Consider the following 12,371-nt stretch of genomic DNA (forward strand, 5'->3'; position numbering starts at 1 on the left):
CATAGTGCCATGTGCCTTTGGTTCAAATTTGCCTGCACTGTTATGGCATTGCTTGAGCACTTCCACATAATAAAGTGCTCAATACTTTGGGGCAATGGGTAAATAATGATGTTTCTTGAAGTTTCTTAAAATAACTAGATGGGGGAGTTTAAATCGTCCCCATGGGGACATATGGGGTCAAATCTGAACCCTTTCGAAAGTATTAGCCCATGCATCCGATCATGCCATTTATTAATTTTTTTAATTTTAAATTATTAAAACAATAAATTGCACTAACGGGTTGGTCCAAGTGGTAAGCAACTTAGTCCGGTTAAGCAAAGTTTCAGATATCGAAACCTTGTGGATGCAAAAAATCCTCACTAGGAGACTCACCTACCACAGCCAGGTGAGCGACTCGGATCGAACACCGGATTAGTCAGGGCAAAGCCTTGAAAACCGGGATTAACCACAAAAAAGATAAAATAAAATAAATTGCACCGACATCTCAAAATAGAAACTTTAAAACACAACACCCTCCCCCAAAAAAAACTCTACTTTGAGGTAAGCTACAACTTTGACGCGGAAGCAGTTCCATCAATGGATCTGCACTAGAAATTTGATGCGGAAGCGGCTCTCATCAATGCATCTGCACTTGCGTGATCGAGGTGAAGCTCATCTATTTTCACCATAGAGGGTGGGTGAGTGAGTGATGGAAACGAAAGCTTCTGCGTTTTCAGTCAGTTTGGAAACTGGGAATCCAATTTGTTTCCTTGTCTGAAGCTCATCTATTTTCACCATAGTGGGTGGGTGAGTGAGTGATGGAAACGAAAGCTTCTGCGTTTTCACTCAGTTTGGAAACTGGGAATCTAATTTGTTTCCTTGTCTGTCCCAGTACTGCAACACATCTCATGAGAAGTGAGAACCCATTCAATGATTCCCATTTTCAGGTGTGCTTGCAGGGTCAAAGTACGAGAAGGATAAGGTGTTCTTATTCGTATTTTCAGATTTCGTAAGAAAGATTAAAGAAGAAACCCGACTTGGAGCTGCTGCAGTATGTACTTAATTGTCGCTTACAACGTAAATACACATAAAATTAAGTAATTAACATACAACAGAGTGTTTAATTATGTGATTAAGTAGTAGGGCAAGTCACCGGTCACCGGTCACGGATCAGCGTCTCCTGGCGGCGGGTTCCTTCTGGGCGTTGAAATACACGGCGGCGACAGGGAGGCCCAGCCCGCTCTGGGCGGCGAAATTGCGGGTACTGAAATTACAACGGGCATCTGGCGGTCGAACCTCCTTCGCCATAGTCCCTCTTTGCTTAAACAACGCGAACACATACCGGTGGATGCCGGTCGGTGGCTTTGGTCCCATGTACGGCACTACCTCTTTCCCTGCAACTCCCGGTTAATTAATTTCCACCAACCAAAACACTTTCGTGTTGTGAGTTTTGTGACCTTTCATAATTATCCAAAAATTGAAGAGAATTTTGAAAACACATGTATCACATGAAACAGAAATCAATTAACCTTTCGAAGCATCGAGTCCTTCCGGAATATCCACCACGATCCAGTGAAGCCATTCTCTCATGCTTGGCTCACTAGGGCTTGGAGCATCAGGATCTGTCATAACCTATAATTCAACAACAGCAAACAACATACAACATATTAGAACAATTTCTAGCGAATGGTCTGCTCTGCATTATGGAAAGAAGAAGAAGATTCGAAGAGAAAATTAAGGGGGGGGGTGAGGAGGCTTACAAGAGTATATAAATTGTTGGAGAGACGAGAACCAGAAAGCTGAATTCTGGGTTTGTTAGCTGCAGCAGAAGGTTTGATTTCACAGCCGTTAGAGACTTGTTTGGATCCGTAATGAACGGTGAATTCAATGGAAGGGGAGAACATGTCAAGAACGTCTCCGATTACTCTTCCGACGGCGAGTGGTTCTACGGAACGAGAAGTAGTAGCAGCAGCAGCCATTAGAGTGAAATACGAAGGAAAACACTGCGACGCCAAGGGGGCAAGAGCGAGAGAGAGAGAAGAAGAAGAAGAGTGTTTTTTTTTTTTCTCTTTCGCAAATCGAGACTGGCGAAGCGGCGGAGATGTAGAAAACTAGAAATGAAGAATGATTGGCGATTTCTCGCGAGAAGGAAGGGGACTATAAGACGGAGGAAATGACGAGCGAGTGACACGTTGCAAAAGTTCCTGGACGAGTGTCGCATTGCTTGTTATTGACGAAGCGTATCTGAGTTCAGAACACGTGTCCCATATTTGACACTTTGCTATTTTGTCGATTCTATTATTCTCGTGAGCCCACAGCGCACCACCTACGCCTGCATCTCTTTTTCTTTTTCATATCCTTCGCACGGTAAAAGTGAAAAACCATCTGTGCATTCTCCCCCACCTGGTAAAAACCAGCAACACCTTTACTCCTCTTCATCAGTTTTTACATCCCAATTTGAAATCGTTTGTCTGACTTAAATTCTATTTTTTGGTAAATGTCCCAATTTCTAATTCATTGCACAGATACTTAAGAAGTAGAATATTTTTGAAAATTCAACTTATATATATATAAAACATTTCAGAAATCAAAATGATTTCATAGTTTTATTTTTTCTTATAATACATTACTAAATTTCTCTTTGTACTGGATGGCAATAACCAAGAAGAATAATTATATCGATGATGGTTGAGTGAAAGTAATGATATTGGAATCGTGACGTGGTGCTAACTCCTAAGTGATAGTGGTGACAAGGAAGTAGTGGATGTTAAACTTAGTAATAGCGTTGCTAGCCTTATATGGTAACAATATCAACAATGGTGATGAAAATGCTCGGAAGACTGTAGAAAATAAGATTGTTGTGGTGAGATTCTTTTTCCTTTTCTCCTTTTTTTTCTTTTCTAGTAGAAGTTGTGGTGAGACTATTAAGATAAGAAGGGTTGCATTATATTTTGAAGATGAAGCAGAATTCTATTCATCCCTATCCCTTTGAAGTACATTTGTAAGTTGTAACATCCAAGATATTCTGCATTTGTTTACTTATTTTTTTCTTTTATTTGTTTCTTCTATACTCTAAAGTACGTAACAATGTAATTGTCGATTGACTCACTCTTTAAGAATGTCTATTCTTATAGATTGCTCGATTAATAATTACCAACATCACTTAGTGAAGAAATTATGAATTCAACTCTTTTTTTTGTTAAGACAAAGGTAGCTTGTATTAATAGAAAGACAAAAAGTTATAGGCAAAAGTAAACCTTCCCATTGGCATCTTCTACTCTTCTAGACACAATTTTAGAGAGAGTCTTAGGGAGGTTAGAAAGAATAAAAGACACTTCACAAATGAATAAAGTAGCCCTTGCAACGTAGTAAACCTTGGCATTGAATTCTTTCAAATGGTGGTATATGTAATATCTCATTCCTATATATAAAAAAATGTCTTTCTTCTTAAAAACAATAAAAGAACAAAAGAGAAATTTTAGGTTGACAATTAATTATGAAAACCCCTCCATATAACAAACAAAAGAAAATTATTCATCAATGGAATAGACGATGTTTTGTAATCTCTTTATTTATTTATTTATTTATTTATTTATTTATTTATGTCTATAAGCATACGTGTATTCTTCCCTTATCATTGTTATCATAAATGAAAAAGAAATATACCTAAAAAAAAGTCAATGAAAAAGATAATAGATTCCAACTTTTCTAGAATCACCTCATATTTTTTGTCTCTCTCCCTCTCTATTGTTAAGTTGTGCACATAACTTTCAATACATGAAAAGAAAGAAAAAAAAATCAATAAATGAACAAATGAGAATCTCACTGTGATTAGAATGATGTCAAAATGAATAGCAAAACATACAGATATACTCTCTTAATAAATTCCATTAAGTCATGATTAAATAATCTTATAATTCTTAAACTGCCTTTAATGTCTTGTGACTTTACAAATTATCTTAATCCCTTGTTGATAAAAATTTACTTGATTTGTTGTGTTTAAAAAAGATTTACTTCATAAGGTTGTTTAAAAATGTTTTACCTTAATGGGTTTTTATTTGAAAAATATTTACTCACTATATATTTTAATGCTTTCGATCGGTTCTTTCCTAATAAAAAGTTTGCCCTTGATTACCCAATATATCATTTTAAAGTTTTTTTTAAAACAATTTACTCTTAAAATTTAGTAACCACTATTCATATTTTTTTAAAAGAATTTTAAAATAATTTACTTGTACAATTTTAATCATCATGCTTTATTTAAAAGATTTTTTTTAAATAATTTACTCTTATAATTTTGTTACCCATGCATCCTCATACTTTTTATTTTATTAATGATTTATTTATTAAATAATGGATAACAAAAATCCTTGCCAAAATTCAAATTAATTTTTACAAAATTATTACAAATTTTAGAATTTTTCTTAATAATTTTCTCCTTAAAAGAAAATATTATTTGAAATTACAAACAATTGATTTAAAAATATATTGTAAACTTTTAATTATTTATTTGGACAAGTTTTTTCACTGCGTCAACTCCAGAAACAATGAGTGATGAAGTTTAAAACCAGGAGAATATTTGGAGTTTACTAAACCTACAATAAATTTGAGAAGAACCATTTTGTATAATTTAGAATACACTTGAGACATTAAGGACAATTTAAGAAATATGAGATTATTAACCATGACATAATAAATTTCTAAGGGCCTGTTTGGTTACATGAGTCTGAAGATTTCAAATATTAGAGATTTCAAATCTATAGATTTCAAATCTTTGGAGTTATAATTTATAAAATTAGATGTTTGGTTGTGGAATGAAATCTGTGGATTCATCCTAAAAAACTATTTGATTGACCTGATTTTTGTGAATGTGCAAATGTATAGCTTTTTTGAAATCTCTGGATTTCACCCCTTACCCATAAATCTACAGATTCATGTTTTTAGTGTGAAAATGTGAATTTCTAGATTTCATGAATCTAAAGATTTTTACAACCAAACGGGTATAATTCTCAAATTCATGAATCCATAAATTTCAAATCTCTGGATTCATGTAACCAAACAGGCCCTAACAGAGTGTACCATTATGCGAATAATGGACCATGCATTTTCCTTTAAATGAATGACACGTGTCCATTAGTCACATCAAAATGTTGATGTAAGATTTAGAAAATAGGAATTTTTGCATTTTTATTTAATCTAAATTTTTGGATGTGACTAATAGACACATGTCCTTCATCCAGAAAAAAAAATGAATGGTTCATTTCTTTGTCAGAACTAGACCTGATAAACTTTCGGGTCTCGAGATCAAGTTCTCCAATCCACTCCTGGAAAACATATCTCAGTTTGATTCTTTATATCTTTGACAAATTGGATGAGATGCCACCCTCCTTCCACCTCTAGGAATGGTTTTCTTCAAATTCTGATGGCTCCATGACCTGATGATGCTACCCCCATGCAAGGTTTAAAGTATCCCACAATACCATAATACTAACCAATAAGTATCCATATTTGATCCAATCGATACGATACATCTCGATACGTCGCTCTATTGAATTACACTAAAATACATTAGTTTGAGCGATACAATACTCGATATAAGATGATACGTCTCTTAAATTCAGCTTACCGATACAATACTCGTACCGATACTATAACCCTTGCCCCATGTAAGTCTCCACCATGGGTTGAAGTCGAATTAGAAGGAATCATAAGATGGATGTGATTTTTGATTTCCGAAGATTTTGGTATACTTGGATTCTGCCTAACCCTATCCAATACATTTTGAAAACTCAAAATAGAACAAATAAATGAGTACCATAAATGGATGACCAATTAGAATCTGACATATCAATAGAGAGCACCAATTAGAGTGTGACAACTCAATACAAGTCACCTCCATTATTCTCCATCATGGTGAAAGGGAAATTTCATCGTAAGAAAACGGGGCCAGTTCTGATTGGACTGACTGGTTTGTGGAATCCAACCATTATCTGTTTGTGCATCATCATGATCACCACATCATTGATGGATAAACAAGAATAAATTAATAAATTGAAATTCCTACCCCACTATGGTGGATTAATAGATATAGTGTCTTAATCAAACTAGCTAGTGATGAAACATAAGCATTGATAGATTAATTAAAGTGATTAGAAGAATATTAATAGATTAATTAGATTAAGTTAGAACAGGATAAGGTCGGTCTCCATGGATTAGACCCAAGTGTTAAGGAGCAGAAGTGATTTGATATGGAAGAATTTAATAAACTCCATTGCTAAGATCTGCTTAACTATCGACAAATGAAGAGATTAATTAAACATATCAAAAGATTTCTTTAGCAAAAGCTTCACTGCCACCTGTTTGGGAGATCTGGAAAAGGGTGCTTAATGAAAGTACGAAGAACTTTATGGAGGATTCTTACAGATTAAAAAGTCAAAAAAGGGCCATGATGAACAGAACCTTTTGTTTTATGGATTCTTAAAGGTTAAAAAGTGAAAAAAGGGCCATATGGAAAATAACCTTTTTTTGTTTGAAGAATATGGTGTGGGAAAGTAAAATTTTCACAAAATTTCAAAATATGGATGGTTTGATTCAATTGTGCAGGAATAAATTAAGAAAATTTGTTTGTTAATGTGCAATTATGGACCGAGTTGGACCCACCATGCTTCCACTGCTCTACTCTGATCTTCACCATGCTCAGTAATCACAAATCTGATCACATCAAACGATGTTGATATTTCTTTTCCCTTAGTTTGATTTTCATATCGTGAGTTACAACATTGTACCCAAGAGAGGGCACCATGATGAGATCTCTTTCATGGAGGCCTTCGCCACCTTCGCTCTATATGTGGGTTATCCCATTAGTCTATCTTATATCCTTTAGAGAGCGATGATTTACCGAGTCAAGAATCCTGGGATAGTGAACTTCGCTTTCGGGCGTCTCTAACCCGAATCTTTCTTCATCAATACATGCCTCCCTCATCACCACCTTAGGACTTTTGATGCTTTTGTCTCATTTGATGCTAGTCTAGTCCGGGATTCCTTATTACAGCTTGTATTAGGTTATGAACTTATTTTATGTACTTATTATGCGTAATTATTCACGCACTTGCACTTTTTATTTTGAGTTGTAATATTTTTATGACTTGTGCACTTTTATTGTTTCATAAATATTATCATGTCTTATGCTTGTTTGGTTAATATCATTTAATGACCTTTAACTTTCACAATGTTACAATGTATTATTCAGTTAGCTTTATTATATTTCAATTATCACATTAATGGTTTCAAGTCAGAAGCTTGTACCTATTAGTCATTTCTATTTTAGTTGAGTCATTTATGGATCGGTGATACAAGATGCTCCGCTATATAGTATTATAGTTAGGATTGTAGGCGAACCAATGCTCTGATACCAAACTATCACACCCCACCAAGCTAGTTTCGGGTACGCTCAAATTTCAGTGGATGTGATGCTCACTACATGATCTAGATTCACAGCCAATCCATAACTACACTACAATATAACATAATCCAAAGAGCAAAGAAATAAAAATGTAACATTCAACAAAGTTATTACGGTCATCCGAAAAAAGAAACAAAGGTAAAGTCATAGTTAAGGTAGAAATGAATATCAAATAGCGAAAATCTTAAAATTAACCAAAAAGGCTTAAGAGAAATTAGTTTAAATCTTCGATTCCCCAAAGAGAGTTACGCAATTTCGATTAAATTCTATTGTGCCTCAAAAAATCAAAAGGTAATCACAAGGGCTTAACACCGTATGAGCAGTCCAAGCATAGGATGTCATGTGGCTCGATCGGCAGCGCATACTCCGAAATGGTGGAATCTTCATAACTTGTAAAAAAGTTATAAAAAAAAAAAATTTACATCTTTGAAGAATGAATTCCATAGAACTCAATGAGGTCAACAAGATTATATATCATGCATCCAATACATATACGAAGTAAGAATGTAAATGAAATAGAGTGATATATTATGCGAGTGTACCCCCAATACTCTAACAAGTGTTAGTCTCTATGACAGACAACACATTAAGTTGTAACACCAACCTCCTCTAGGAAGTTTCATCACTCTGATCCCTCACGGACTAGCTACCTTTGTTGGGGTCGATCCCTGGCTACTTCTATTGGGATCATGTAGTATAGGGGTCTAGTCATATTACACCATGGTTGGGGATTATGTCACCACTCTCTTACCACACTATTGGTATGAGTACTGGCGCGTGTCAGGGATAATTCTAACCCAATTTAAGGTCGATTATGTTTCATACTACATGTGGTCCGGATACCTTTTCTCATGCCTAGTGCTCTGTTGATCCGGTATCGTTCTCCACCTAGAAATGTTACTCCTCAAGACTAGCTACCTCTATTGGATTAACATTTTATAACCTATGGTTGTACATATATGCTTTTGGCGGACAATCTAGTGTCTTTTCATGAAGTGGTTACCTCTGTTGGACGATCACGAGCCCAAACCCTCCATATATGCAACCTTATCATTGCATGATAACAGTGGACATGTGTCTCCTCAATGATATAATACATCTATTGGACACCCATAGGGCCTAGCCATTACCATCACGGGTTATTCGGCATCAATACCCATGTCGAATGGGTAGTAGCATGTAAAAAGGTAATCTAGTCATGCATTTAGACACCTACATATAATGCACATAAATGACTAGATAAATGTAAATGCAATAGGGGCAACGGGTGAACTACAACCTTGGGTTAATATATGTGCAATGCATTATCATCCAAATTCCCCAACACATCACATTTACAACCATAAATATTTTTTTTGTCAACACAATCATAATTGAAAATGAGTTGAATAATGGATAAACACAAAATGTCACCTTAACCATTTATCCGTGCAAAGTCTCAGGCAGTTCATAAAAAGATATTCAACATTTATAAAAACAAGTAATATAATCAAATTAATCACACGATATATGAAAATCATTTACTTGCTAATAAAAAATTTAATCACCAATACTTAAGAATTCCACAATTAAAATGTGCAAACAACATAAAAATAACCAGAAAATAAAAGGGTTAAATTAAATTTAAGTTTGGGAACAAGACTAAGCTTCATAAGAATCAAATTCACCTCACTTGAAAATAGACCAATTGGTCGGAGCCGGTTGGATACAAACAACTTGCACCAATCGACCGCCCATGACTCTGAACTAAAAAAGCTAGATTATGATATCGTTTCTAAAACGAATCAAATGGGGCTTTTTGGTGCTTCAATAGGACTGCATTAATGTCCTAAAAATACCTTCAAACATCCCCATTAGTTTCCAACACAAAAACCTCAATTTAGTTCTTAGAGAGTCACCCAAGGCATCTCGGAGAGGGTCGATAGGTCTCAAATGGGTGAAATAAAACTAATCAACACTCAAAAAGGTTGGGAAACACAATAGAGAACTTAAACAAACATTCAAATCCAACCAACTACCTCAACCACCATCATCATTGCTTACAATTATACCTCAATGGTTGCAAATAGGATTTTTAGAGTATTCTTACCTCAACAAATGATTATCCTTGTGATTTGCACTTCAGCATTGACAAATGAAAAAGAACCACTCCAAAATCCTTCATCTTCTCCTCTCCCGCAAGCTCAGCCTCCAAACACACACAAAATCCCATCACTCCCACGAGCTCTGCCTCCAAACATACAAAAAATTCCATTTATGAGGTTATAGGGCAAAGATGTAGGGTTTTAATGGCTGAAATACAATTTTGCCCTTCTCTGGGTATGGGCAGGGGGGTCGACTGGGACCAACCACCCTTATCAACCAGCTTTGTATCTTCCTCATACGAATGCCAATTGAAATGGGCTTTGAAGGGTAGGAACCTCAAATATTTCCCAATCAATGGCGTATTTTATTTTGATATTGAAGTCCTCTAACATAGGTTCTCGTGTGTGCCAAAATCTCCTTTTTTATGCCTTTTCGAAATGATTTTCTCTCTCCTCTTAAAGTCCATAAGGGTGGCTGGGTCTCTTCTTTTTGTTCATCCAATACCATAAGTTTGATTTTCGAACCCGCGGACTCAACTTGAATGGTTAAGAGTTGTCTTCTACTCAAACTTCGGGTTTGTGGGTCCGAGATGTAAGTTTATCGATCTAGAATTCTTAGGGATTTCACATAAACAATTGCGTGTACATCTCCTCGAATTTTTTTTAGAGGTTTTTTCACGGTGCCCCTTAAGTTGCTAAATTATTGATTGTTCACTTAAGTGAAAAAAAATATTAAAATTGCCCACAATTGACTTTTTCCAAAATTTCAAGTTATCCATAGCTACTTTTCTTTTAACTTCGAAATTAACAGCAAAAACTGTGAGAAAATTAGAATATCATTTATGGTTTCAGAAACCCTTTCTTTGAAGATTTTTTTTTTGGTAATACTTTCTTCTAAAGATTGATGAAAGAAAAAAGCAAGTATACAATCACTATCTACATTTGCAAGTTAGCAGTTCCTATACAATAAACTGGGGGAAATTGATCGACTTCCCCACAAATTCATTGATGGATGGAATTCCACTTAAAATACACACCCTCACACAAAAAAGTTTCTTGATCATCTTTAAAAAGATAATAGATAATAAATAAAATATAAAATAAAATAAAATTGGAGATCCTTCTCGTCATCCTACTCTCTCTCTCTTCTCGCTTCCAAGCTAGAGTCAGAGCATGTTTGTGTAATTGAAGGATTATCTTTGACTGCAATTATCTTTCTGTTCCTGAGATGCATCCAGCATCTTCACATAGAAGTTCAAGAATAGCAAGAGAATGGCACCATTGAGTATAGAATTGAAGACCCAAGCCCCAATTCCATTACACTCACCGTTCAGAAAAATGTAACAGATCGAAGAACCCCTGCATGGCACACCAAGTTGCAGCCCAACAACACTCCCTGGCAAATCACCACAAATGGGAAGCAAGCATTGCAAAGCCCGATCGCTGTCCATAATCGATACCCATGCATAAACCAGTGAATACATTACAGTGGTCGACAGTATAGCTAAAACAGGAAACGATTGCGAGAATTCAAGCCAAAGACAGGACATGAAAATAAGAATTGACTGGTTAAATGGCTAGAAAAATGTCAGTCTCCGACGCCTTAAGTATTGTGAAGAAGGTGCGAAACTAGTGAAGGAAGCGAGAGAGAGAAGATATAAGACCAGAAAAAGATACGCCCACTTGGGCGGGTTCCCAGAGGAGGAGCCCCGGAAAAGGGTCTTTGAGCGCTGCCAGAACCACGGAGTGTCGCTTAATCCGGCCGTGGCTGAGAAGAGGATTCCTATGAAGATGACAACAGAAAGCAGCGCCATGGATAGGCTGTGCACAGCCTGAATGGGTCCTAACACTGGAGGGCTGTGGCTGACAAGCAGAAATGGACGGCTGAAATCGAAATCTCGATCGATATTTGATCAACCATGGACAATATAAGTTAATACGCAACACTGAAGTTCAACCCACCATAAGTGGATGCCATGATAAATTGTCTTTTTTTATCATTCTATTGCGATTGTCTCCTTTATGTTTTGAATATCTGACAAACTATCCTATTGTTTACTGTATTTTAAAAGATTACTTTTGCCCTTTTTAATAGAAATTATTCAATTTTCAAGAGAATAAAGAGTGAAAATGAGAAGAATTGATTTAATTTAGGGTTTTGGACAGGGTTAGGCAAGCTGCCTTTGATCAGCCTCCAGAGGAGAAATGAAGTTCTTATTCTGGAATTATCAGGGGATTGGCCCTCCCCTGACTCAACATTACCTACAAAAACTTTGCAGGAAAAGAAGGCCAAGCTTGGTAATGCTAATGGAAACAAAACATAGAGATGGTGAAATGTTTAGAGTTGCTAGAAAAATAAACTACAATGGCTCTTTCTTTGTTAATCCCGTAGGTTTATCATGTGGTATTGACATATTTTGGAATGGTAACATCTCTGTCACTGTGTTATTTTCTTCTTCTCATATAGTTGATTTGTTGATTCTAGCTCCCTCTCTTAATGCAGAGTTCAGAGTGAATTTGTTTTATGGGCATCCTCAAGCAAAGAATCGAGATACAATATGGTATGATCTTTCAAATTTGGGTGAATCGATAAGTACCCCTTGGCTGGTCCTTGGTGATTTTAATAAAATTCTTTCTAATGAAGACAAAGATTGGGGGAATCCCAAGACCACATGAGCAAATGGATAGATTTAAAACAATCATTGAGGATTGTAATCTTATGGAAATCAAATGTACTGGCCCTAAATTTTTCTATTCTAATAAAAGACAAGGGAGGGATCTTGTTAAAGAGTTTTTAGATAGGGCTTTTATTAATCTTGAATTTCTTGACCTATTTAGTAGCGTTC

At 35.7% G+C, this 12,371-nt stretch overlaps 1 protein-coding gene and 1 pseudogene across 1 annotated transcript; both read right to left on the reverse strand.

The window, feature by feature from the left end:
* Positions 1–553: 553 nt before the first annotated feature.
* On the reverse strand, positions 554–2,088 carry LOC149004464 (protein MOTHER of FT and TFL1-like). The gene is made up of 3 exons (XM_089168324.1): positions 1,740–2,088; positions 1,509–1,611; positions 554–1,373 (listed from the first exon to the last, which is right to left on the reverse strand). The coding sequence occupies exons 1-3, from the start codon at positions 1,956–1,958 to the stop codon at positions 1,150–1,152; spliced, it is 546 nt and encodes a 181-aa protein (XP_089024450.1). The 5' UTR covers positions 1,959–2,088; the 3' UTR covers positions 554–1,149.
* An 8,569-nt stretch (positions 2,089–10,657) lies between these two features.
* Positions 10,658–11,503, reverse strand: LOC149004465 (fatty acid elongase 3-like pseudogene; annotated as a pseudogene).
* Between the last annotated feature and the right edge of the window lie 868 nt (positions 11,504–12,371).

The sequence above is a fragment of the Hakea prostrata genome, chromosome 9 (genome assembly GCF_041222555.1).
Source record: "Hakea prostrata isolate BN-2017 chromosome 9, UWA_Hpros_2, whole genome shotgun sequence".
In the NCBI taxonomy this organism is placed as follows: domain Eukaryota; kingdom Viridiplantae; phylum Streptophyta; class Magnoliopsida; order Proteales; family Proteaceae; genus Hakea; species Hakea prostrata.

What these genes read in the sequence shown, in the direction of transcription:
- LOC149004464 (XM_089168324.1), bottom strand. Translation starts at nt 1,958, where the DNA reads ATGGCTGCTGCTGCTACTACTTCTCGTTCCGTAGAACCACTCGCCGTC. An exon ending in CCAACAATTTATATACTCTT is followed by an intron (nt 1,612 to 1,739) that starts GTAAGCCTCCTC and finishes GTTGAATTATAG; the next exon opens with GTTATGACAGATCCTGATGC. An exon ending in AGGACTCGATGCTTCGAAAG is followed by an intron (nt 1,374 to 1,508) that starts GTTAATTGATTT and finishes CGGGAGTTGCAG; the next exon opens with GGAAAGAGGTAGTGCCGTAC.